Consider the following 25,591-nt stretch of genomic DNA (forward strand, 5'->3'; position numbering starts at 1 on the left):
TAAATTCAGAAACTTAATAGCAGATTGTTTTGTGATTAACCCTTGCTGCCTGTCCTTCTAACATGCTATTCATTAAGATGATTTCAGTGGAATTGATTATAAAAATATCGCTAGCATGATTCATGCCGTCAATGCTTCTCTGTCGATCCTTAACATGACTGATGTGTAAAATGATGGCTCTTTAAAAAGCTGATATTTTTTATTGTAATTTGTTTAGGTTGATTTGTCAGATGGAGTAATAACAGATTTCAGTGTCAAATTCTGTTTTCATGGTGCTTTGAAAATAACCCCATGTTGTTGCCTTAGGGTAGTTCAATTGCTATATTCAGATAGTAGTGTGTCTGAATCTTTCTCACTATGAAAGCAAAATTTATTTTTAATTTCAATCCCATATATACATCCAGAGAAAGTAATTTGTATTTTTCTTAAAGGAGGCTTATTACACAGGAAGGAAAATGTGAATATGTATCTTAAATAATGTTGTACATATTAAAATTATTCATCCTAAATTATGGTCTTTTTCCATTTTTTTCCTATATTACCTTATTAATTGGCCATCAATTTTGGCTTAGGTATAATATGGTTTTTAAAATTAAATTCATTGAAGTGGTAATTCTTTTTTTGAAAATCTATTTTTGCCATTAGAAAACCTTAAAAACACCTTTGAATTAATTCATTTAAAATGAGTTTGCTTCAGTGATAGCAAGAGCAATAGTATTATTAGACATAGGTAACATGCATTTCTTCAAATGAGTTTTCATTCATTTCCCACCTCATATAAAGCTCTTATAACATAAGAGCGATAAGAACCAAGACTCCTAGTTTCTTTTCCCCTTTTTGAGGGTAGTGGTTCATGTTTTTACATCTTTTTGAGCCTCTGTGAAACTTAGCTTAGCTTTGGTTCTTTATAGAGCCTAACATTGGAAAATATTTGCGTTTTTTTAACATTTTATTTAACTATAATTTCTACTTTTCAAATATTTATTCTTATTTTTTCCTTTTGATCAAGTTGCTTTCAGAAAGTGGATTATTCACCATTTTTTTCAGAAGGGAATATGACCAACTTAGTTTCTTTTTTAAAAGTCTGTTTTGCAGGCTATCAAAATAAGAGCCTGAAAGTAAAAGTTTCAAATCAGAACCCTGTAACCTATCAACTTCCCCTTGACTTAATATTTACATGTGTTGGGGAAAACTGTCCAGTTTGCTGATCTTACTTTTAAAAGCATTATTCATAGCTCCTTTTGGAAACAGATACATGTGTTGTACATTGTGGCCTTCCCAGGTGGCTCTAGTAGTAAGTAACTCACCTGCCAATTCAGGAGACATAAGAGATGTTTGTTTGATCCCTGAGTTGGGAAGATCCCCTGGAGAAGGAAATGGCAACCCACTCCAGTATTCTTGCCTAGAGAATCCCATGGACAGAGGAGCCTGGTGGGCTCCGGTCCATGGGGCTGAAAAGAGTCAGACAGGACTGTGAGACTTAGCACACACATACATTATACATTGGACAATGATCTCCTAATGCTTAAATGATTATTATAACCTTAGTTTGTCTTTTCTAATTATTCAAGGAATATGCTTCATTCTGTTAATGTTTCCGACAATCAAAAGCTTCTAATTTTGGAATGTTAATATTTTGAAGCAAATGAGTAGGATTTAATAATGTTCTTTCTGAAAGTTTATGCTGTCTTTGTCCATATTTATGTTTTTTCACTTTGAGTTCTATGACATATCAGAGTTTGTTAGGTTTAGATTCAAAAGAAGTCTTAAGCCTCACTCACAGAGAAATTCCTTTAGTCCAGTGTCCGAGATGTATTTTTTAAGGCAGTCTTGTTTCTTAATGCTTCATTGCTACTAACTCTGGAAGATGTTTGATCAGTTTATGAGAAGTAAATAATGAAATTTGTGTGTTAAAAATGTTCAGAATCATTAATTTTTCATCAGACTGCTTTTTTGTCACAATACTAATGCACACTTTATGTACAGAAATGAATTATGCTGTATTTTTGTAAGTGAAAAATAAGGATGTGGGATCCTTTGCCATTTTTTTGGTACCCCTGCTGTTCAGCCCTTTGAAAAGCCTCTGATGATGATAAAATCCAGGTAACTGGTGAACCCCTGACTTCTGTGACAGCCTTCAACTTGTGCCCATGGCTTGCTTTGGTGAGAAAATAAAGGTATTTGCCAAACTGGTATAAAGTACTTTGAAGCTAATCAAAGTGGTCTTGTTTACATTTTATTTATTATATATGTTATAGTTCTTAATCTTCTAAGGATTTATTGTGTCATTTTCTGTTTGATCATAGAAATAGTTTACTAGCTTGTGTCTTTTAAGCTTAGAAACAAAAAAAGACAAAAATGTAATTGTTAGTTTGAGTGTTTATAGTTCTTAAGGAATTTTACATTGTACTATATTTTTGGTAAGAAACCTGTCTGCCTATGCAGGAGACATAAGAGATGCCGGTTCGATCCCTGGATTGGGAAGATCCACTAGAGAAGGGAATGGCAATCCATTCCAGTATTCTTACCTGGAGTATCCCATGGACAGAGAATCCTGGCAGGCTAAGGTTCATGGGGTTGCAGAGTCATATGCAACTGAAGCAACTTAGCACACACATACTTACTCTGCGTTTCCAGTTTGGAAAAACCAAAAGCACTTTGAGGGCTTTGTTCTGAGTTCAGATGGCCTTGTCTCCTCCGGCTGCCCTTCCTCAGATGAAACTGCTGTTTGTCCAGTTGAAAAGGCACTGAGTTCTTTGTAATTTGGTGCAAAAACAGGGAGGTGGCACTCAGAGGACTTCATTTTTGCACTTCAGTTTCTTTCAGCCCTTATTTCCCCTGGGATGTGAAGGGTGCAGTGTAAGTCAATTCGAAAGGCCTCTCCTGGGTACTGATCCCTAATGTCCAGCTGCCAGCTCCTTGTATCTTGCAGATGACTTGGACATGGTCGAATGCTGGGTGATTCCTGCTTTTTTGGGCTTCCCAGGTGCCTCAGGCCATTGCTGGAGATGTGGGTTTGATCCCTGGGTTGGGAAGATCCCCTGGAGAAGGAAATGGCCACCCACTCTAGTATTCTTGCCTGGGAAATCCCATGGATGGAGGAACCTGCTGGGCTACAGTCCATGGGGTTGCAAAAGAGTCAGATACGACTAAGCAACTGAACGTCAATAATCCTGGTTTTTCATCTTGCACTTGATTCTTTATAATTGAAATTACCTCCCTATCATATAGAGCTGAATGCAAACATGTAAGAAAAACTGTTTTCTCTGCTTGAATTCTGGTTATTCTCATTTACAGTTAGCTAGATGGAACAAAATATTTCCTTGTCTGTCCTGATGTTTGTAATTTTGGAGAATTAGCAAAAGCAAATAGAAGTATAGACAAATATGAATTTGAACACCCGCAGTTACACCTTTTAGGGACTGACACTCAGCGACCCATCTTAAATCAGATCCTGCTCTATGAAACAAGTCATTTTCTGCATTTTGGGGCTATGGAAATTTCTCTGATCACCATGGATATGCACACTTTTTATAAAATTCAGTGATGCAGACTTTATCATCACAAGTTGATCGATGAAACAGTATACTGAATTCTCTGCCTTGGTTATTTGTTGAGATAACCGTGTGACACACAGGAGCAGATATGAGCTAAATTTTTAACTCCTTGAAGTTGGGAGTGAGGTTAGCCTGGTTTTGACTCCTCTTCAAAGCTGAGCCCAGCACGGGGTATTTATTAAATGTTTGCTGGGGTTGGTCCTGGTGATGAGAACTTTAGGAATTGCTCATTGTATAATAAAACACTGGTTAAAAAAAAAACAACTTCAGTTAGTGAAAACATTATTGGGTATATATATTTTTTCAAGAGAAGTGATTGACACTTTGAAGTTAATACAATGACCTGACCTATGCTAGTAAAGGTCTTCAGGTGATTTTTCTGCTATCTCATTTATATTTGAGTCTGCATTTTATCTTTATTCATGCTCTCAGTCTCTGGATGTAATCCCTTCTTAAATTCTTAGTCTTTCAGCTCTCTGATGTTCTGATCTTCCCTTATCCTTGAGGGGTGGAAGGTTTGTAGCTTCCTTTTTTTTGAAAATGTCCATGATAATATTGTTCTGCCATCTATTTAAAAATAAAAAGAAAATTGGTGTAGTGTTTTTTGGTTTGTTTTAAACTTTATTGCCATAATATTACTTATACATTTAAAAACGTATTTCTTTAGTTATGCCTCCTTTTTTGTGTGTGTGTTTTGCAACTAGATCTTTTATTTTAATTGGCGTATAGTTGCTTTACAATACTGTGTTAGTTTCTACCGTACAGCAGTGTGAGTCAGCTCCCCATTGAGGTCACCACAGAGCATCGAGTAGCGTTCCCCTTACCTAGGCTCTCATCAGGTTTCTATTTTGGTGTGTAATGTCCTCGCTCCTATTTTATGAAGACTAGACTCACGTTCTTGGAGAAGGCAATGGCAAGCCACTCCAGTACTCGTGCCTAGAAAATCCCATAGATGGAGGAGCCTGGTAGGCTGCAGTCTGTGGGGTCGCTAAGGGTCGGACACGACTGAGCGACTTCACTTTCACTTTTCACTTTCATGCATTGGAGAAGAAAATGGCAACCCACTCCAGTGTTCTTGCCTGGAGAATCCCAGGGACAGGGAAGCCTGGTGGGCTTCTGTCTATGGGGTCACACAGAGTCGGACACGACTAAAGTGACTTAGCAGCAGCAGACTCACGTTTTAGAGTGACAGACTAACTCACAGGATCTTCCCTTAGGCATCTTGAGCTCATTGGTAATCGGTGTTGAAATAAATCATGATTCTTTGACAGGCAGGAGGAAGATACCAAACAAGCTCAGGGTGACTCATTGATCTCACCAAGTGGGAGTGACTGGGATGACCTAAGTATGACATGATACCCAGCCAGCCGATTCTGTGACCAGCTCCCTGAAAGCCTACTTGGGTTTCTATAACGGAGCCAGTCTTCTAAAATTGTGGTGTAACTGCAGATCCAACCATTGGCTTCACGATCCAGCATTTTAATTTCATCCGTAGCATTTCATGTATCTGAGGTAGTGTCTCTGAGGCAGTTGCAACAGTAACATTAATTACTTTTAGGCAACTGTCTCAGATTCTAAGAGAAAAATATAAGACAGGCTTTAAAAAAAATTTTTCCCCCTAATTTTCAGTATGAATGAAATGAAAGTCACTCAGTCATGTCTGACTCTTTGTGACCCCCATGGACTATACAGTCCATGGAATTCTCCAGGCCAGAATACTGGAGTGGGTAGCCATTCCCTTCTCCAGGGGATCTTCCCAACCCAGAGATCAAACCCAGGTATACCCACATTGCAGGCAGATTCTTTACCAGCTGAGCTACCAGGGAAGCCCAAAGCATCAACTGAGCTATTAATAATCATCATTTTAAAACCATGAAAGTAAACTTACAGAGCAAAAAAGAAGCAAACATGATGATGCTTTCTTTTTTCTTTTTTGCCATTCTCTTTGCCCATAGCCACATTGTAATGCTTGTCTGGTCATTGCCTTCAATTAGAACATAGTCTATCAATAAAAACAACTTTCATTCAAATAAAAGAGTTCCAAGAGTAACAAGATGCTTCCTTTTCAGACTCCAATTGATACAGTTTTCTCCATAGTATTTAGAAATTATTTTTAGGGAATTATTGTGTTACCATGAATTATATTGTTTGAGGGAATTGTTAATTTTTTTTTTTTTTTTGCCCTCCTGCACATTGGCAATAGTCATAAAGAGAGAAAAGGAGAAAAAGAGGGTACGTTGTTGATTTTGCACAGTATTACAGGGAGAGTCCACACTAGCCATTGATATGAATGATAATTTAATTCTGTCTGGAATTAGGAATATATAAAAGCAAAGTTTTAAATCACATACTTATATTTTCTTGTTTCTAATCAACTAATCTGATGTCGATTTAATATGTTGGCTTATTCATGACAAAAATTAACTCTAGCCTTTCACCACTTTTGACTACATCATAATATTGAAGGGGATAGTCCGATTCCCACCACTCTGCTTTGTAAGGGAGTATCTAGGCCTGCCAGTCAAGAATGTGTAGGAATGAGTTGGCGGGGGGGGGGCAGTAGCATCAGTAAAAGTGTCTTTTCATGCTTTATACTAATTTCTTTTGCACAATGGGTAATCCTTATGAATTTTAAGTTGTCATTAAAAGAATGAGTTTTATATTTTATCTAAATAAGCTTTACTGGGGAGTGGTCCAAGATAGCATTCAGTATTACCAGGTGGTATGCTGTTCTTGATAGAGTTTAGGAAACAGTTGGACTTTGCCTGTGAAAGATAGTAGTCAGACACCCACACTGGTTTTGGTTATGTATGTGTATCAAATAACCAGACAGATAGAGATAGCCACATGGAACAGTTAATTCACATTTCTGTTTTTAATGTAGTCAGTGGCAAGATATAGTATTACTTTATTTTCTCCAGAATGACAGTGGTGATATCTCAACCAAAATAAATGACCATTCTCATGTGAATTATCGCATTTGATGGAAACAAATTGTCTAGAAGAGAAAGGGGAAGGGATTTAGGAATGGGGGACTCAAAGAATCTAACAGGACTAAACATATCTCATACTGGAAGTGGGAGTGTGATCATGGTTTTGAGATACGGAGAGAGGGGGTTCCATGGTTTCCAGCAGGAGTACAGTAAATCTCCTACATACAGACCTTCAAGTTAAGAACTTTCAAAGATGTAAACATTTGTTCCATCAGTGTCAGGGATGAGTGACTTTGCAGCTTCCCCTCCATCTCCTATTGCTGACTGTCCTTCAGCTCTACAATCTCCCACCTCCTCTCCCTCTTCCAGTCCTTCTTGCCTGTTCACTTGATGCCAGCCCTTGTAAACCAGCTGTTGTACTGTACTACTGTTATTTTCAAGGTTCTGTACTGTAAGGTTAAAAATGTTTTATCTTTGTGTGTTTGTCTTTTTATGCATTATTTGTGTGAAAACTATCATAAACCTATTACAATGCAGTACTATATACCTGATTGTGTTAGTTGGGTACCTAGGCTAACTTTGTTGGGCTAATGAACAAATTAGACTTAACGAATGCTCTCTCAGAATGGAACTTGTTCGTATGTAGAGGACTTACTGTATGTGTAAAAGGGTATAGGGGTTTTCTTGGACCAAAACTTGAGACCTTCCCTGTACAGGACAGGTTGTACATGGTGCTGCGTCCACAGGGGATGAGCAGGAATCACTAGATTTCCCGTCCTGGTGTACCCAGGAAATGGATTGGCAACCTGGAATGCCACTTTGGAAAGTTTGCTGATGCATGTGTATAAGATAACATCTTGTGAACAGAAGATAGAACTGGGAGCATCAGCTGGCTGGGAATGAAACTGTAGGGAGATGGTATTGATATTTGTTGTTTTCGTTGTTTAGTCGCTAGGTCTTGTTCGAACTCTTCGAGACCCCATTGACTATAACCCGACAGGCTCCACTGTCCTCCACTATCTCCCAGAGTTTGCTCAGATTCATGTCCACTGAGTTGGTGATGCTATCTAACCATTTCATCCTCTGCTGCCCCCTTTTCCTTTTGCCTTCAATCTTTCCCAGCATCAGGGTCCTTTCCAATGAGTTGGCTCTTTGCATCAGGTGGCCAAAGTATTGGAGCTTCAGCTTCAACATCAGTCATTCCAATGAATATTCAGGGTTGATTTCCTTTAGGATTGACTGGTTTGATTTCCTTGCAGTCCATGGGACCCTTAAGAGTCTTTAGCATTAGTAGCAGCACCACAACTCGAAAGCACCAGTTCTTCGTCACTCAGCTTTCTTTATGGTCCAACTCACTGACATTTGTTAGAAGGTTAAAAAATAAATGCATTATCAGAACTTTCATTTGCCTAGAGAGGAAATAGAAAGCCTTTGCAAAGTTTTTAGATAAAGAGTAAATATATCCCTCTGTAACTGTGTAATTCTTACTTATATAGATTTTTATAGAAAAAGTTTGAAGCTATGGGGGTAAAGCCATGATAATTTAGACAATAAAAAGTCAAATTTTATATAAATATGCTGTCCTGTTTTTGAGTGGCAGTGATGACTGAGTGGGGTCCCCAGGTCCTTTCAACTCTGGTGCCTATAATTAATCATCCATGTCTAAACAGAAGTCCACTAGCATCCAGGCACCAGTGAGAGGGAAATATCATTCCCAGTGGTAATTAAACATTTCTAAAGCCGACCTTTCAGATCTAAAGCAGGTTGTGAAGTTAATTAAATAAAAAATAATATTTTTTGAAAAAAAATGTAGTTTTTGGTTGTAGATAAAGATTCTAAAATGACATGCAAATGATCTATATTTTTGTATGTTGGGGGAGTGTATTTTTTAAATGGTGAATTTAATTAAATTTGTTAGTCAGTGCATCTGTTTTGACTATTTTATAGACAGTTATTTTTTAATTATCTTACTATTTTCTGTTTGTAACCTGTTTTCATCTTGTAAACACCAACAGAAGGACCTGGTGGGTTAGCCAAGAGAAAAACCAAGGCTAAAGGTATTCTCTGTTTTTCAAATTAGCCTTGAGTGAATCAAGTTTAATGCTTGAAAATGCATGACAGTTTATTGTTTTGTAGACGCAGCTACTAATGCTAAACATTATCGCGTTTTGGTTTTGGGTGCACCTTTGGTCACAAGTAGTTTTATCAAGATTTCATTAAAGAAATTTCTGCCTCAGGCTTTTAAGTAATTTCCTTTTCAAATTATCAAAACCTTGTAATAGTCTTTAAGTTTCACATATTAAGTTTGCAGTATACACATCCTACCTTTCTTCTAAAACATTTCTTAGTCTAAATGTTTTAGTTAAGGTGGAAATACAGATGAATTCATCAGCGATTGATTTCATTTCTCCAAAAGCTGTTGATGCTGCCTTAGAGCACAATTAAAGCTAGTGTGATCAAACTTGTAATTTTCAGTAAAGTGAAAATTTATAATCTGGAGTACTGCATTATGCCAGCATATAATTTGCTGTATTTGATACTTTAATTCATTGAAAATCACTACACCTGTTAAGCATTCTATATGGTCTAACACTTATTATTGCAGTCTTATTTTATATCCCCATGGTTTTTCTTGTTCACTTGAAACACTTGTAAATATTTCTGACCTTTAGGGAGAGGGGCATGGGGAAAGTGCATGCTTTTTATACATATATATATATATATAAACGTATAGTATTTTTTTGTGTTCAGTGCTTGGCACATTGTAGTTTGATTTTGGTGAAACATTAATAGGTCAGACTTTTACTGTGTGGTTTATAGGATTTGTGATTTGTGCTTTAATTTTAAGATGAAGAAATTTTAATGTTTTAACTTTAGTATCCCACCTGAATAATTCCTGGGAAGAAAACAGAATTTTTACCATTTTATTCTTATGTAAATAATTATGAAATAAATGGCCAATAAAGTATAATTTTGCTCCTTGATCTAGAGAGACAAATTCAACGTTAAAGATTTAATATTTTAAAGTTGTGTGCAGAGTAAGACCTGCCAGCTTTGTACTAGCATTCTGCCTTTGCCAGCGACCTTTTCTGTGTTATTTGGAATGGCGCTGAAGGAGAATGACTCTGAAGATGACTGGTGATTTATGAATTCTATTCTGTATTTTTAGGAGGCTTTAATAAAATTGTCAGGAAGAATTGAGTAACATTTTGTACTGCGTAAGTTTTACATGATTCTGATGTGCAGAAACATCCTCCATGTTTTATTAAAGAAGTCTCTTTTTTGTTTCTGCTTACATGCTACACTATACAGTGAACACCTGGCTTCACTTATGATTTCTTAACGAGAGAAGCAAGAAGGTGAAATTCAAAGCTTTTGCAGTCAGGACTGTTAAACGTTATTTAAAGCAAGTTGAAAGCAGCACCTGTTGCAAGATTTGGAATCACCTGTAGATTCCATTCAATTGTTGTCTCTCCTGTGAGCATGGACAGCACAGGTGTTAGCTTGGAGTGGCGCTATGTAAAATAGCAGAAAATATACTTAAAGGAATACTGATTCCATGATGTTGAATAAGAATAGAAAAGAAGTTCTCTTTGTCATTTTAGATACTATATATAACAACCTTAAAATTTCATATTCATGGAAATTGTATTTTTTCTAAACTGAGAAAATTAAATGGTATTTAACTTTTCATTGGTGCAATATATTTGTTTCCAAGGAATGCAAATGCAAATACTTTAAGAACATACTTTTTTGTTAGAGCTAAAGATATTTTAATTATCTTTGTGCAGATACTTGCAAGTTGTGGAAAATTTGTTCTTACATTGCCAGTGTTCCTTTAATTATGTTGTTAATAGCTGTGAAATGTGAGTTGTTAACACTTTTAGTAAAGTGCTGAATTTGTGGAAGGGCTCATTTTATTAATCTTGCATGTTAACCTTGTTTTGAGACAAACACACAATATTGCAAGCTAGAAAAATATGATTCTAGCATTTCTTTTATAGCTGATATAGAAGTTTGCATCTGTTGTTGTTAGCCAGTTTAAAACTAGTGGATGAAAGTCACTTTTTGAATGATCATCTCATGTGTGGGGAGATAGAAAAAAAGGTAATACTTTTGCGCTAAGTTGCTGTCTATGAATTGAGATGCCTTCAATAAACGTTCTTTCCTTTAATTGGAAAACCTGAAAGTTAAAGAACTCACTAAAGAAGAGCTCAAGAAGGAAAAAGACAAGCTGGAGTCAAGGAAAGAAAGTAAGCATGAAGAGAAACAAAGGAGGAAGAGAGAAAAAGAGGATGACCGGAAGGATAAGAAGAGTACAGACGCAGATGCTGCCAAGAAAGAGTCTCCTCGGGGTAAAAAAGACAGAGAGAAGGAGAAGGTGGGACTGGAGAAAGGTACGAAAGCCAAGGAAAGCAGGAGGAAATCAGCGAATGTCAAGGCTGCTCCTGGTAAAGTGGCACCCAGAGACAAAGATGACAGAAGTGAAGAGAGAAGCTCTGCCAAACACGCACACTTAGCCAAGGGAAATAACCAGAAGAGAAAGAGCTAAAGCTGGAGCTGCAGCATCTCGGAAATGGTAATGATCTTCATCGTGATTCACTGCTAAAGGGCACAGAAAGCTTAGTATTGCTCTGGTTGGGGAAGATGTGTCATGTAGCCACTGGATATATTTATTGGTGCTCAGCAAATAAATTCTTTGAAATTGAGGTACCTGTCTCATGCTCCTACGTTTGAAAGATGAAGTTTTTAAAAAGTATGTAATACAAATGTGATGTAATAAGGTCTGTTTTATTAATTTATTGATCATATATCCAGATAAATGTATATATAATCTGAATTGTAATGAATTTGTTAAAATAGAATATCTTCATTGGAGTGAAGTAAGAATATTAAACTTTTAAAAATTATTTATATGCAGAGTGATTTGTAAGTTTTAGGAATGAGAAATAGGGAGTTAGGAAGTTACCTTCTTTTTCTGTTAGCTGTTTTTCTTCCCTCCTTCTTTTTCCTGCGTTCCCTTTTTCTTCACCTACTCTTCTTTCTCCACTCCCTCTCTCCTTCCCCTTTTCCTTCCTGTCTTTCTCTTCCTGCAATCCCCCTCCCCCAAGCTCCTCTGAGGGCATCTCCTCAGGATGCTGCCTGCATGTCTCACTCCCGTGGCCCAGCCAGCTCCCCAGTCTCTCTGGGGACTGCCCCTTCCTGAGGCTCTTCCCCATTCAGCTCCACCTTCTACATCTCCTTTCATTCTCTCCTCCTTGGTCTTTGCTGCTTTACCTCCCTTCTCACCCCTCCTTGCCTCCTCACTCCTCACCCCTCCTCATTATCTCTCCCTCTCCAACCATCCCTCCCCCATCTTCTCCTGTCGCCCTATAATAAACACTGGATATTCACTGTGTTCTGAGAATTCTAGAACCAGTCCTGGGTAAAAGAGAATTTTATGTAGAAGAACAATTTTAGAACACTTGTTTATGATACCTTTACAGATGCAGAATCATAGAAAGGTTTTAATTATTTCAAATTATAATGTACTTTCATTTTGTATCATGATTTTTCAGTTATATTGTTGTAATGATGCATATTTTTCATATTTGATTGTATCATAGTTGTTTACCATTTCTAAGGAGTTGTCAATCTGAGGTCTAACTAGAGATCAAAATTGAATTCAGAAGACATTTAATAAAATGAAATTTCAGTAAGAAGTACTTTTCAGCAAATAGTCTGTGCTGTTCTGCATGAAGTCTTAAGTCTTTATTGGAGACTGCTGGCAAAATTCAGTTACTGAATTTGAGGGGAGCACCCTGGTTTGTTGTAACAAAATTGTAAGTGCTGCCACACAATTTTTTTTTTTTTAATAATTCTTCAGCTTTTTCTATGAAGAGCTTTTCAAAGCAGAGATTTTGGCCCAATTAAAGATATTTCAAGTCAGAAATGAGGAAACATTAAGTGTAAAATTTTCCAAATGTATTGTGCATGTTTTATAATATTCATGCATTCATTTAGTTGACAAGAATTCCAACTGATATAATAAAATTACATAGCATGGGGGCCTAGAGAATATCCAGTCTAATATCTTTAACCCAGTCCTATGATTTTATTGTTTAAAAACTGAGGCCCAAAGAAATTGTCATATGTGTTAATTTGGGGTTTCATGTGCTGATCAGTCTGGATTATCTTGTTTTTATAGATCAATTCTAGGAGCACAGTGAACCACAGAGAATTTTATGGCTCATTTGATTGGAAAATGTGGGGCATTGGCTTGAAGTGAATATTAACAGATCTCAAGTACACACCTGTAATCAGAGCTGATTCTTCCTTGCTCTGTCCTCGAGTCTTGGTTCTATTGATCTGTATTTGACTTTATTCTCCATGGAGGTTCTACCACTTGATGAGGGTGATAGCCTTCCACAGGTCCTGGAAACAGTCTTTCTAGTTTAGGCACCCTTGTGCAAAGATGCAGTTTTCTGGGCTGGCTCTGGGAAAGAAGTCCTAGGAGTCCAGCTGTCCTGGTTGGGTCTGGAAGCATCTGTGGCCAATTCTATAGTTGGGGTTGGGTCCATCTTCCCAGGCTGACTCCTATACATAAATCTTTGGGAGAGGGTTGGGGGGTGGTGTCCCTCTCAAACCATGTGACGTTTCCTGCAGAATAGAGTTTCTGGGAAAAGAAGAGGTAGGCTCTGATAACTGAACAGAATGAAAAGCAGAACTATATCCACGAACCACATACAATTATAACCTTTAAAAAACATCTTGACGTTTGATCTTGCCAAATAAATGAATTGAGTTTTTAAATTTATGTACCAAATTTTCATGTTAATTTCTGAACAGATGACTTTTTTTTTCCTCCCTTGCAGAGGAGGGCAGAGAATTATAATTACCTTTAGTGAGGGCATTCTGGTAATTTTTACCCTGGTTTTTGAAGGACAATTAATCCTATAGGGCATAATGTATATAAATGCTAAACTTCAAGAAATTGGTGATAAAAATTTAGAAAAACTAATCAGTGTAAACAAATAAACATCTGTTTTTGTTGTCGTTGTTCTGTTGTTTAGTCACTTAGTCATGTCTGACTCTTTGGGACCTCACGGACTATAGCCCACCAGGCTCCTCTCTTCATGGGATTTCCCAGGCAAGAATACTGGAGTGTTGCTATTTAGCAAAGCACTTGAAAGTATTTTAGTTCTATCATTGAATTTTCCTTTGAATCACAGCTCAAGAATTCAAACTTCTCTATTAAACATCAGAAACATTTCAAGAGCTCTTATGAACTGGGAATTGGCTTATATTCTTTCCTTCCATTTTCTTCAGTAAATAAAGGTGTCAACTGAATTTTATTGAAGTTGATGTGACACTTTACCCAGATCCATTGACACTTACTGTTCACCTGAAAAACAGTGCAAGATACGCTTTTGGTCATGATTAATGGGTTAAAATTATGCTTCCTTCCTTAGTTTTACTTGCTTTTTTACTCCTTACATAATTATTTCTATATTCTGCTGCTTCATACTGTCTAGAGTAACTAAAACCAAAAGGTCACCCTTTGGAAACGTCAACTGAAAATAGGGACAAAATTTCATAATTTACAATAGATGGGAGTTAGAAAAAGTCCTGAAAAGTGAAAATTAAGTGCTAAGAGTATAAAGTATAAGTATATATATCTTATATCACTAACAGGCTTCTTAAGTTGCACTAAGAGATGATGCATAGAATTCTAAAAAGTGATATTGTTGGCACAGTTTTCCTTAAACTTTGTATGACAACACTTTCCATGTGAGAAGTAGTCATAGTATAGATAGTCAGATTTTCAAAAATATTTGAGAGCCTATCAGTTTTTCCAGGAATCTTTTAGTGTTCAAAATACTTTCTTTGAAAGTACTTTATCATCATTGATTTTTTTCCCCTTCAGTTGTGATGTGTAACTTCTGTGTTTCACTGGTTAATAGCTTTATGTGTTATTTCTACCATTGCTTGTTATCAACCATTTAAAATCTTATTTTTTTAACAAAATTTTTGGTTTCACTTTATGGATTTGCATTGTATACAGATGATCCTGCAACATTTCAAAATGAGGGAAGAGCTAGTAAAGAAATTGACATATATCCATCAGCATGAAAGTCTGAGTGAACCCCAGGGAATTAACTCTGGAAACAGTTGGCTTATAGAGTATTTCGTAGTGTTACGGCCATACAACTTTGTAACTTCAGAGGTTCTCATAATGATCAGTTGGGTGACAAGGACTTCTGTATATACCTCTATTATAAAACAAAGAAAGGTGATAAACAAGTATGATTTTAAATGTTAATGTTCTAACTTAACGGTAAATGTCATTTTCCATGAAATGAGTCTGGTGATTTAAACTGTGTCCTCTGACTTTAATTCCTTTCTCACATATCCCCCATTGTTTCTTCTGTTAATGTCCGTTGATAACAGTTCTCCAAATTGACTGCTCAGTTAATTCACTATAAAATGTATCTTGGAAATGCTGGTTTTCCTCTCCTTTCCCTCAAGGTGGTTGTGGGAACAGCTGGCATTATCTGTGTGTGAGTGGCTGGTATGTTGTCAACTCTCATATGTTTCCCTTTCTTTTGGCAGAATAGTGGCAATAATTCTACCAAGTTGTTTCAGTTAGTCGTTAAAAATTTGGAAGCGTTGGGGCTATGATTCCCTCTCACCGTTTTATCAACAGATGGTAGGACACATGCTTAAGTCCTTTATCCTTTGCAACTAATGTATTTTTGTGAAATGGGTGTACTGGGTCCTGCTTTACTGAGATCTTTGAGGGGGACATATAAAAGTAATTCTTTTATATTGTTACATATGTATGAAGCCACAATAATGCCTAGTTAAAAGATACTGCTTAAACAGAAGATGTGAAATGTCAAGCCTAGAAAAAAGTAATGAAGAAATAAAATGTAGTTTTAAGTATATGGTATAATTGAGAAATTTCATACCCAGTCTAATCATGAAAAACTTACTTATAAGTTTGCTTTGTACTCAGAACACATTTTTGCATTGAAGCAATTTTATGGTCTTCAGAGGTTTTGTACGCCAGTCCACAAAAAGCTATTCAATTCCTAGTTTCCAGTTTTGCAAGTCTCATTGTAAGTGTGTTCTATGGAAAAGGCATTTGTCATTCTTCCTCAGAATATTAGGAACACATTTGGTTTTACTTCTAAGTATTTTCCAGAATTCTTTTGAATTCTTGGGAATCTATTCAGATTGGCTTATGTGGACAAAAAAGCATTGGTGGCACTCACTTAACTGTAAAGTCCAAGAGTATTTGTAGGTTTTGGCTTTTGGTTATGCTAGGTCTGGGGGCTTGGAGAGTGATCGGGATCTCTCTCTCCATCTTTGGACTCTCTCAGGAGGTGGTCTTCCTTCTCAGGTAACCTGGAGTCCCCTGTGGCTCATTTTTACTCCTTATCCATGGAGTGGGGATGGGATCGCAAAGACCGTGGGCCTGTGAGTACCACCCTTAAAGCTGTGGGGTGATGGGAAGACCAGTCCCTCAATGCAAATCAGTGTGCTTTGCCAGAGGAATTAGGACTCTGCGCAGGGAAGGCCACACGGTGAGTATTTGCACCCTGTGCTTCGTCTGAACCAAAGGCGGGCCGTCTGTGGAGCTGCTTCCCCCTCTGTCCTCCTCACGCTGTGCCTCCTGCTGCTGCTGCCCAAATGGGAGGGTCGAATGGGATGAGCCTGGCTGGGCATCTCAGTGAGAGTGGTGGGGATAGAGAGAACTCATCCCAGTTGTTGGTGAGCAGTACCTTTAGGTGATTAGAGGAACGTAAGTGAATTTTGTCATTTGATAAATACAGGTGAATTGGGTTTATTTGGTTGTTAAGCTCTTTACATTTTACCCTGGTTCTATCTAAAGGGAAAGTTTTTGGTCTTAGAGTGAGTATTATGTAGCAGACCAAGAAAGCTTATTCTCATAAAAATCTTATTTGGAGTACTTGGAAAAAATCCTTAGTAACAATCTTCCATGTCATACCCTACCTCCTCCACTTGCTTGAGTATGAAAACACATAAACTAGATGTTTATTACCAATTTTGGTTGTCATTTTTACATAGGAATCAATTCCTGCAAAAACTTCCATTTTGTAAACCCTGCAGGGCAGAAAATCATCTATTTTTCTTTGTTCTCATTTGATTCCACTTTGCATATGTATTTATTACTCTTTATTGCCATCTGTACATCATAGAAGTCTGTCTGTCACTTCTTCCTTGCCTCAGTCATTACTTCTCTTGTATCCTAAGAGGTCAGCAGAAGGTATATACTTAAAGTTTCTGTGTTGCTTTTGATAATGAATTAAAAACCCACATGCTGTGCCATCTCTCTTTCCCATGTATTGATTCACTGGAGATATATTCAGTGTCTGCAATGTACTGGGAGCTGTTCTAGGCCCTGGTGAGAATAGTCTCTGCCATGAAATGCTCTGACATAAACAGGGAGTGGGGAGAAAAATAAACTGGACTGCTGCTTGTAGTGCCCACCTTCCCTCTGCCTCCAGTGTGCTCCCACCCTTAAATCACTTGCAGGATCCAGCTGAGTCATGTCTGTACTCACTTTCTCTGATCCTCCCGGGTGGTAGGACTGTGTACCTTTCAATTATCATGCTCATCATTTTGCTTCATTCCTGAACTTTGTTATTAGACTATGATATAAGTCCCATGCCTAAATAAAGTTACATATCATAGTAACTGACAGTAACAGGCATGCAGTGTATATTTATTGAAAGTGTATGTTTATTGAAAGGAGAACCCGGGTCTCCTGCATTGCAGGCAGACTCTTTACCATCTGAGCCACTGGTGAAGCCCATTGAAAGGTAAACATACAGAATAGATAATTAAAATATATTTTAGGTCTGTATACACTGTTAATAATATTAGAAAGCTAAAAAAAAATTATCTAAAGAAAAACCCAGAAGCTTCTTCAATAATTGTTTTTGACCACCTTGTAAATAGCCTTTAGCCTTGTTCATGTTGTGTGTATGTGTAGGGAGTAGGGTCGGGGGTTAAGTTTGTTTCTTTAGAAGAAATAAAGGAAAACAGTAACTGATGGGGAAAAGTGTATATTTGCTGGATTTAAATTATTTAATTCTTAAAAGCCTTGTAAGGAGGTACTATTTTTATCTGCTTTCTGTATTTGTGGAGACCAAAGTTGTAGCAGTGGTTATGTGTTCAAGATGGGGTTCAAATGGAATTCAGATGGAATTCTTGGTTCATATTCCTGAGCTCCTACACATGACCTCACGTTGTGAGATGTTAAACTGAGTCCACTCCATTCCAGTTTTTGTGGAGTCCTTTCATTGGTCCTGAAACCAGGCTCTTAGTGATCTTTGGAGCAGTGTTTAATTCTTCTGACTTGTCATCCTCTTCCTGGAATCTGTCTGTCGATCTTGGGTTGTGTGAAGATGATTTGAATCTGGAATGGCTCTTACTGTATGTCAAGGGAAGCTCTTAGAGTTCGCAGCAGTAGGACCGCTTTTGGGGTGCCTGCCAAGATTGTATCTGCTGAGTATACCAGCCAGGAACAACAGTGCGGATTAGCATGGCCAATTAGTACGAGCGCCTTTCTCCTGTATCGATTTCCCAGAATGTTTCTCAAATTTCGTGTACCTGTTAGAGTTGTTCCTGGGCTGTATTGATTTATGCTGTTAGACTGCTCGCATTTGAAGCAGTAGCAGTCCTGAGTATTTCCCGCATGAACCACAGTGGCCAGAGTAACCTGGATGGATAAGATCAGTTTTTTATTAATCTGTACACCACTGAGTTAGTGAAAATTCATATAAAAGATTGAGGAACTATATTTTTAAAATATCTTCGCTTTTATATGCTAAGTGTGTGAAATCCTATGAAGCATCGTATTATGTATAATCCTTATTTTCCCAGATTTTGGTGAGGAAGCAGTTTGTGTGTAATTCTTGTAAAAAGTCGGTCCTTCACTCTTAGAGTAAGAGCTGGGTTTCTGGGAACTTTCTGATGCGCAGGCCTATGCTGTTTGCCTGTGTTGGCCACCTGGTCCTTTCTCACTCCCAGCACCTTCCCTGTTGAAGAATTTTGTACTTGCTGGTCCAAAGCTTTACCTGGAGACTCTTGTCTAGTATAACGCATAAGGCCATGTCCCTGATGTCCTCCTATAATCTGGTTCAGTCTTATCAGTAAGTCCTCTCCTCATCAGTTTATTGTGAATAGTCCCACCCTCTTTCCCTAAGGGTCTGTCACTTTCCCCGTCTCCTATACTCTAAAGAGTTCATGTTTCTTATCTTTTTACTGTTCCCTTCCTATGGGTGATAGGGGTTTTGTGTGTTGGTTTTCTATAGAACAGCGCCTTGAGTTAAGCTTGTCTTGTTTAGTCGCTAAGTTTTGTCTGACTCTTTTTGTAATGCCATGGACTGTAGACTGCCAGGCTCCTCTGTGCATTTGAATTTCCAGATAATACAGGGGTGGGTTGCCATTTCCATCTCCAGGAGATCTTCCCAACCCAGGGATCAAACCTGCATCTCCTTTATTGGCAGGTGGATTCTTTACCACTGAACCACTAGGGAAGCCCACCTTGAGTTAGTAGGTGGTGAATATTTGTTGTATAAATGAATGCAATATGCAATTTAATAACTTTTAAAATGTTACGTATTTCTGGAAAGAAAATCCGTTTATTCTTTCCCATGGTGGTCTGGTGTAGTTGGGTAGTATTGAATAAATTAAGCTGATATTGAACTAGGGTAATTGTGTCAGGTAATTAAACTTGCTGTGAACAGTTGATGTAAAGTACTCATTTCATTTACTTTTTATAACTTCTTCCATTTGAATTAAAATTGGAGGCAAAATTACATAGTTATTAAATATAAACATTTAAAAATTATTTATTTTAATTGGAGGCTAATTACTTTACAATATTGTGGTGGTTTTTGCCATACATCGACATGAGTCAGCCGTGGGTGTACATGTGTTCCCCCGCATCCTGAATCCCCCTTCCCACCTCCCTCCTCACCCCATCCCTCTGGGTTGTCCCAGAGCACCAGCTTTGGGTGCCCTATTTCATGCATTGAACTTGCCCTGGTCATCTGTTTTACATATGGTAATATACATGTTTCAATGCTTTTCTCTCATATTGTCCCACCCTCACCTTCAGTTCTTTTTCCCTAATTTATCTTATGCACTCAAAGACCTAAACACAAGGTATGTTTTTAAGAGAATTCGATGATCTTCCAAATCATACAGGAGCTGTTGTGGTTGGCTTGCAACGGTCATTCAACCCTAGATAATCACTATCAGGCAGTTGTCACTCTGCTGCTCTTGCCAGTGGAGAAATAGAAGTGGGTTCTGGTTTTGACTATTAAAATGGGAAGAATGGTAAGAACTTGCAGGAAAAATGTCTTCAAGCCTAAGAAAGAAGTGGAAGAAGAGGTGGTTCTTTGCTTCTGGACGAAGTCTTGTCTCAAAGAGGACCTTGCTGCCCGGGAGACCTGATTACCACCCTGAGGATGAAGCCAGTGCTGAGAGCCAGCCAACCTGCTGTTAAATAATAAATTTCCTTCTTGTTCAAGCCAGTGTGAGTTGGTGTCTTATTATTTGCAGCCCCAGCAATGTCGAAACCAATACATTCATTTCATAACCTGACTGAATATTTCTTTCAGTGCTGCATCCTTGCCACGTGTACCTCACAATAAATCTAGTTTGAAAACCTTTCCTTTGCCTTATACGTGTTTGTTTTTCTTGTTTAGTTTTTGATTACTTTTTGCCTAAGCTCTTGTATGAGACCTGGATCTAGCACTGTTTTCTGGGGAACACTTATTCATGGATTCATGGGCTAAAATGGACTTGGGTAAGAAAAAAAAATTGAAAACGCCAGAGTAAAATCTTTCATATGGGTTATCAAATCAATAAGAATTATTCTAGAATGCGTTTTCATTAAATATTAGCGCCTTTATCAGAGTCTAGGGAAGGAAAGATGTTAATAAGAACTTCAGCTTCTTTGAAGTTTACAAAATAGTATATTTTTGCACTGATTTCACCTCTGGAAAATCACCATGACCAGGTATCAGTAAATTTACAATTCAGCTGCCACTTTGGACAGAAAAGAAAACTGCTCAGTGTTTTCTCTTCATGGGCTTTTGCTTCCTCCTGTTGTTTTTCATGTTTTACAATTTCAACTTTAGAGACAACTCCCAGCTGATTTAGAGAAAACTGGTTATTAGGGGCAATGTGGGTCTGGATATTGATGTGTAGTAGTAGTTTTCAGGCACTTTTGCCTCAAATTTTTTTCAAATGAAACTTTTCTCTAAATCCAATACGAATGGGATTTTCAGGCAGCTTCAATCTTTCTTGTTTGATGGGGACATATTTTCCTGCTTATGGAACCCATGGAGCACAGTTTGCAAGCCTGCTACAAACAGGCTTAGTAGAATGACCTTGTAATTTTTCATCCAACCTGAGATACTTTTGAGAGTGAAATAATTATACCAGGACAACAGACATAAACTGGGACTGTTTGGGCAAATTAGGCTTGTGGTACTGAAATGGTGGATGATGCTAGAACTCAGATGGGCATCTCTTTGGTAAATAGTAGCAGGGAACTTGATGAGTCCCCATTCCCTCCTCTACAGCCCTAAGCCACTCTGGTACAGCTAGAGCCGGGACACTGTAGAGTCTGCAGCCATTTAAAAGAGCAGCCCTTCACTGGGTGCACCCTGCCCTCGAGCACATGCTATGTACCAGGTGCTTTCTGCGGTGCTGAGAGGGCAAAGATGAATCTCTTGATTCGGAAGATGAAAAGTTTACCTTATTAATTCAGCAAAACTTGGCCGTGGAGAGGTCCATACCTGTTCCAGTAACAGTTGAGAGCTCTTAAAAGCATAGGTTATTTAAGTGGAAAAGTGCATGGGGGAGTTTTCAGCCTTGAATTTGGATTTTGAAATGTAATGTGTTTTAATAAAGGCTTTCATCTCTTACCCCCACCCCCTGAAAGTGAACTATAATTAGGATCTGTGCCTATTTGTGTATGCGCTCTCTGGAATCTATAGTTAGGAGCAGAACATGACTGTATGCGTTGGTGTTTGTTTTCTAATGTTACATTTTTGCGTAAGTAGTGTCAGAAATGAGTTCCTAGAGGAAATATCAGTGATGAGGTGGGGTCCTGTGAACTCTCTTTCAGTGTCTTTTTTAGGATTTGGGAGACAGGGTTTTTGTTAATGAGAGAAAAATAAAGAGCTACAGAAGAGGGAATAGTCAGGGAAATCACAAAGAACCAGAGCAGGAGAGTAAATGAGGATTTCCCAGATTACAGCAGTATACCTACATTGAGTTAAAGGTGCTTAAGATTAGAAAAGGCCTCTCTGTTTTGTCCTGACCTTTTCACTCCAGCTGTTGACATGCAGACACATGCCCTTTAATATCTGCTCCTGGTACAAGACTCTCAGTGGGGTAACAGAGAGCCCAGGGTTTGGTAAATGGAATTGTCAGGCTCATGACATTCTAATTTAGTTTTCAAAATTGTATTTAATTTAGGATGCATTTTAATGTGTTCCATACAAAATCTCAAAGAGTTAGCAATATATAAGATTTTAGAGCAGCATTGACTTTAAAATCATCTTTCATGTTAATTTATCCAGATGTCTTATTTTTCTTAAGGCAAAAAAAGAAAAGCAAAAGAACTTTTTTTCCTGTATTTTTTATGGAATTTTTTATGGAATTGCATGTGTTAACTTTAGAAGGTTGTACATAGTGAGTTATGTGTTTTTTCTTCTCATATTTAACTATAATTTTCAAGAAGAGTAATTAATTCTATATAAATCAAAGAAAGGCATGCAGGCAATAAGAGTAGAAAGTTCCAGTACATCTTAGTTGTCTTATTGCTGAATTTGAAGTTCAAAACTTAGAAGTTCATTAGTCACTTATAAACACGAGAGCAGATTGAACTCATACTGAACTTTTGGCAAGTTCAGGCATGACTTGTTATTTTATTTTACTTATTTTTTTGTGACTTTATCTTTTAGAAGTTTGTGAATATTCAAACAATGATTTATTATTTTTTAAATGAAAGGTTAATTTAAGTAAAGAGATGTTAAAGGCCCGGGTGAATTCAAAGAACGAACTATTTTCCAACTCTATTTTTTTATAAGCATATTAATATTCTCATGTAGTAGAAACTGGAAAGCTTTGAATAACTGGCAGTACTGATGAAGTGTTGGGAAATATTATTTTACTTGGTTTAATGTGTCAAAAATTTTTTTTAAAAGAAAAAAATAAACCTTAAGTTAATTTTGTGAATAAAAATACAGGCCTTAAAGAAAAACCTGCTCCAAAACCAACAGTGCCACCAGAAGAGGCAGACATGTACCCTTGGCTGGAAGATCAGGTTCTGGAGAGCCCAGGTAAGCTTTCCTCTGATTCTGACCAAACGCACCTAGCTGCATTCCAGGTACCCAAAGGTAGCAGCTTCCAGAGTCCTGTCTTACCCATAATTTTGTTTCACAATGATCACAGAATAATGAAATACTGGGTTAGCCAAAAAACTTGTTCCATTTTCCATTAGATGTTACAGAAAAACGTGAACAAACTTGTGGGCCAACCCAATCCTTTTTCTTCTTGTCTTCTGAAATTTTATAGTAAACTGTTTGTTTGGTTTTTTTTCTCTAGAAAAAATCCACAGAGGATCATTTTAATTTTTGAGATTAAGAGTCCAGACACAGAAGGCTTCTCCTTGTCTGAGATCATAGTTAGAAACATCATGAACTAAGTGCTGTGTTTCTTGATTCCAAGTCCAGGATAACTGTTCCATATTATATTGAAAGTAAAATTAGACAGGTCTTGGACATTAAGTTTTGCCCTCTTCTGTCACATTATTTAATGAAGTAGGTCTATTGGCCTCCCAGTCTTTTTAATATGAGTCTCCTGTCTACAATGAAAGACTTCCCAGGCCTCCTTGGGATAATCTGTGAAGCCTGTTTCATATCTACATGAATTCACACAGCAATTCAAGTATTTCCTCAATCACTCAAGGGCCAGTGACCCATATGATAAAAACTCCTGAAATATCTTAGTAAATTGGTAAATGAAGTCTGCTTCCATTACTCTCATTTCCTATTGATGCTTTGGTTTTTATTACAAAGTACTATTTCTGTACATTTTCTCAGTAGTTCTCAACGATTTGGTTTCATTTTGCCACCTATTGGAAATGTTAGGTATGACACTCCATTTTTACCAGCAATTTAGCTGCTGAATCCAGATGGTAGTTCCATGGATTTTATCCCTATATATTGGTGAATACTGTTTGGTTTACCTTTCTTCCTTTTAGTAAAGATCAAAATGTTGCTGTCAGTTTTGCTGTTGTTCAGATAATCCCAGGAGAAGTTCCTGTTTCTCACATTCCTGTACAATTGCTGTAACATGCCCTGACTTCGCAGCAAGAGTGATCTTTTTTTCCTTTTTATTTTTCAGAATTTAAATGCATATTTGAATTTAGCACCTCAAATTTTACTTTGTACTAAATTAATTTTTAAAAACCTTGTTTGTCAAAGCTGGTACTTACTCTGAAATGTACCATTTGCTTTCTCTCTTCCTTTTTTTATTCTTTGTTAATATTACTCTTTGCATATTACTGATAACCTGTCCCAAACTTCCAAACCCTTCAGTTTGTTATCAGCTCATATCCTTTTCAGCTTGTTGGTGATATTTGCTTTGGTTTAAATGTTACCTTCCCAACCTTCCTCTTATTTGGGTCTCTACCTTCTGTCTTCTCTAACTACCTAGTCTATAAACAAAGGTACATACCTCTCATTAAAAACACAATAAAATAGCTGCTCTCCTTGATCCCTAGTCATGGATCGAGGAAACTGGTGGGCTGCAGTTCATGGGGTCACAAAGAGTTGGATACAACTGAGTGACTAACACTTAACTTTCACTTGATCCCTACACTTCTTTTCATCTGCCCTCCAGTCCCTCTTCTCACTGTACTAGCCACACTTTTGAAAGAAGGAGTTGTAGTTGTTTTTTTTTTTGTCTTATTTTACATTTAGTCTTTAACTCATTGCAGCCTGGCTTTTTTTTCTGTTTTTACCTTTTAACTCTCCCAAGGAGAGAGGAGGTGCATCCAAGGCTCATGGAAAGATGAAACAGATGGTGCACTCTCCAGGTTCAAAGCCAGAGCTGGTAACAGGTGTGACTGGAGAGGCATGGGAGGGCTAGATTGTGGAGGTTGAGGTTTCAGGGAGCTTAGACTTTCATCTGTTCAGGCAAAGGGAGCCATTAAAGGGTTAACAGAGGAACAGAGTACCAATCTCCACTTCTCTTTACTCACTTTTTATTTTCCGTGGTTGGTGCGGTCAGCAATTTTCAAACTGGGAACTCAGCTGGGAAGCTCTCGTGGGCATTGTGTGAGGGCAGAGCAGAGATTGGCAGGCTCCCCTGGAATTCTATGAGAATAGGTATAAAAGTAGTTTGTGAAATGTAAGCATCTGTAAAACTAGAAGGCACTCTGTGTGCTTTAGAAACGGTTTTGTAGAATAATTAGCAAAATAGAGTCTTCCGCTTTTTTCCAACCTGAAGTTCAAATTAAACTGACTCTGTTTTTGTCATTGAAGATTACCTTCTCCGTATAACTGATGTCCTCGGTGTTTGTCTCATGTGATGGCATTCATGATACTAAGGCTGGTGCTACTTCTGTTTAGTGAACATAGATGATGGCTGTTAGACAGAAAATTTGTAGTCGTGTCAGTGTAGTTATAGCTTCTTGTTTGTTGTATGATGTTGCAATCAGCCTAAAAATACGGTAAGCCCCATGGTACAGTCGTAGTGTCATTACTGGTGTTCACGTCTGCCCTTTAAATCTGTTTGAATCTGTGGATGTGACTGTCAGATGAGGGTCTCCAAAGCTGGGAGGATTGTCTTGTAATGTCTTCTATTCACGCTTCCTAATACCTTCTGAGAGCAGGCAGCCAACCCTCCCACCAGCCAAGGAGCCTTTTTTCCTGACTGCTGGGAAAGACAGTGGTTGACCATGTGCTTTAATGTATATTGACTTCATCTTCTGCATTTTATCTTTATTTCCCAGTATTTCCTTTTCTGAAAACTTTGCCCTTCCTATTTTCTTTATTCTAT

General features: G+C 37.6%; 1 protein-coding gene and 1 long non-coding RNA gene across 9 annotated transcripts in view; one reads left to right on the top strand and one right to left on the bottom strand.

Annotated features, from left to right (window-relative positions):
• Positions 1 to 25,591, top strand: part of ASPH (aspartate beta-hydroxylase) — a 183,100-nt gene that overhangs the window by 36,710 nt on the left and 120,799 nt on the right. For all 8 annotated transcript variants that reach the window (XM_088844454.1, XM_055432550.2, XM_055432548.2 and 5 more), the window contains one exon: positions 22,774 to 22,866. In XM_088844454.1, the coding sequence (XP_088700580.1) occupies positions 22,774 to 22,866 (93 nt within the window). The remainder of the gene's footprint in view (positions 1 to 22,773; positions 22,867 to 25,591) is intronic.
• LOC148775277 (uncharacterized) lies at positions 13,008 to 25,204 on the bottom strand. The gene is made up of 3 exons (XR_016039278.1): positions 25,080 to 25,204; positions 24,792 to 24,906; positions 13,008 to 13,145 (listed from the first exon to the last, which is right to left on the bottom strand). It is a non-coding gene; the product is annotated as an uncharacterized LOC148775277 (long non-coding RNA).

The sequence above is a fragment of the Moschus berezovskii genome, chromosome 16, assembly GCF_049115385.1.
Source record: "Moschus berezovskii isolate FMDL1 chromosome 16, NW_MosBer_1.0, whole genome shotgun sequence".
NCBI classification, from domain to species: Eukaryota; Metazoa; Chordata; class Mammalia; order Artiodactyla; family Moschidae; genus Moschus; species Moschus berezovskii.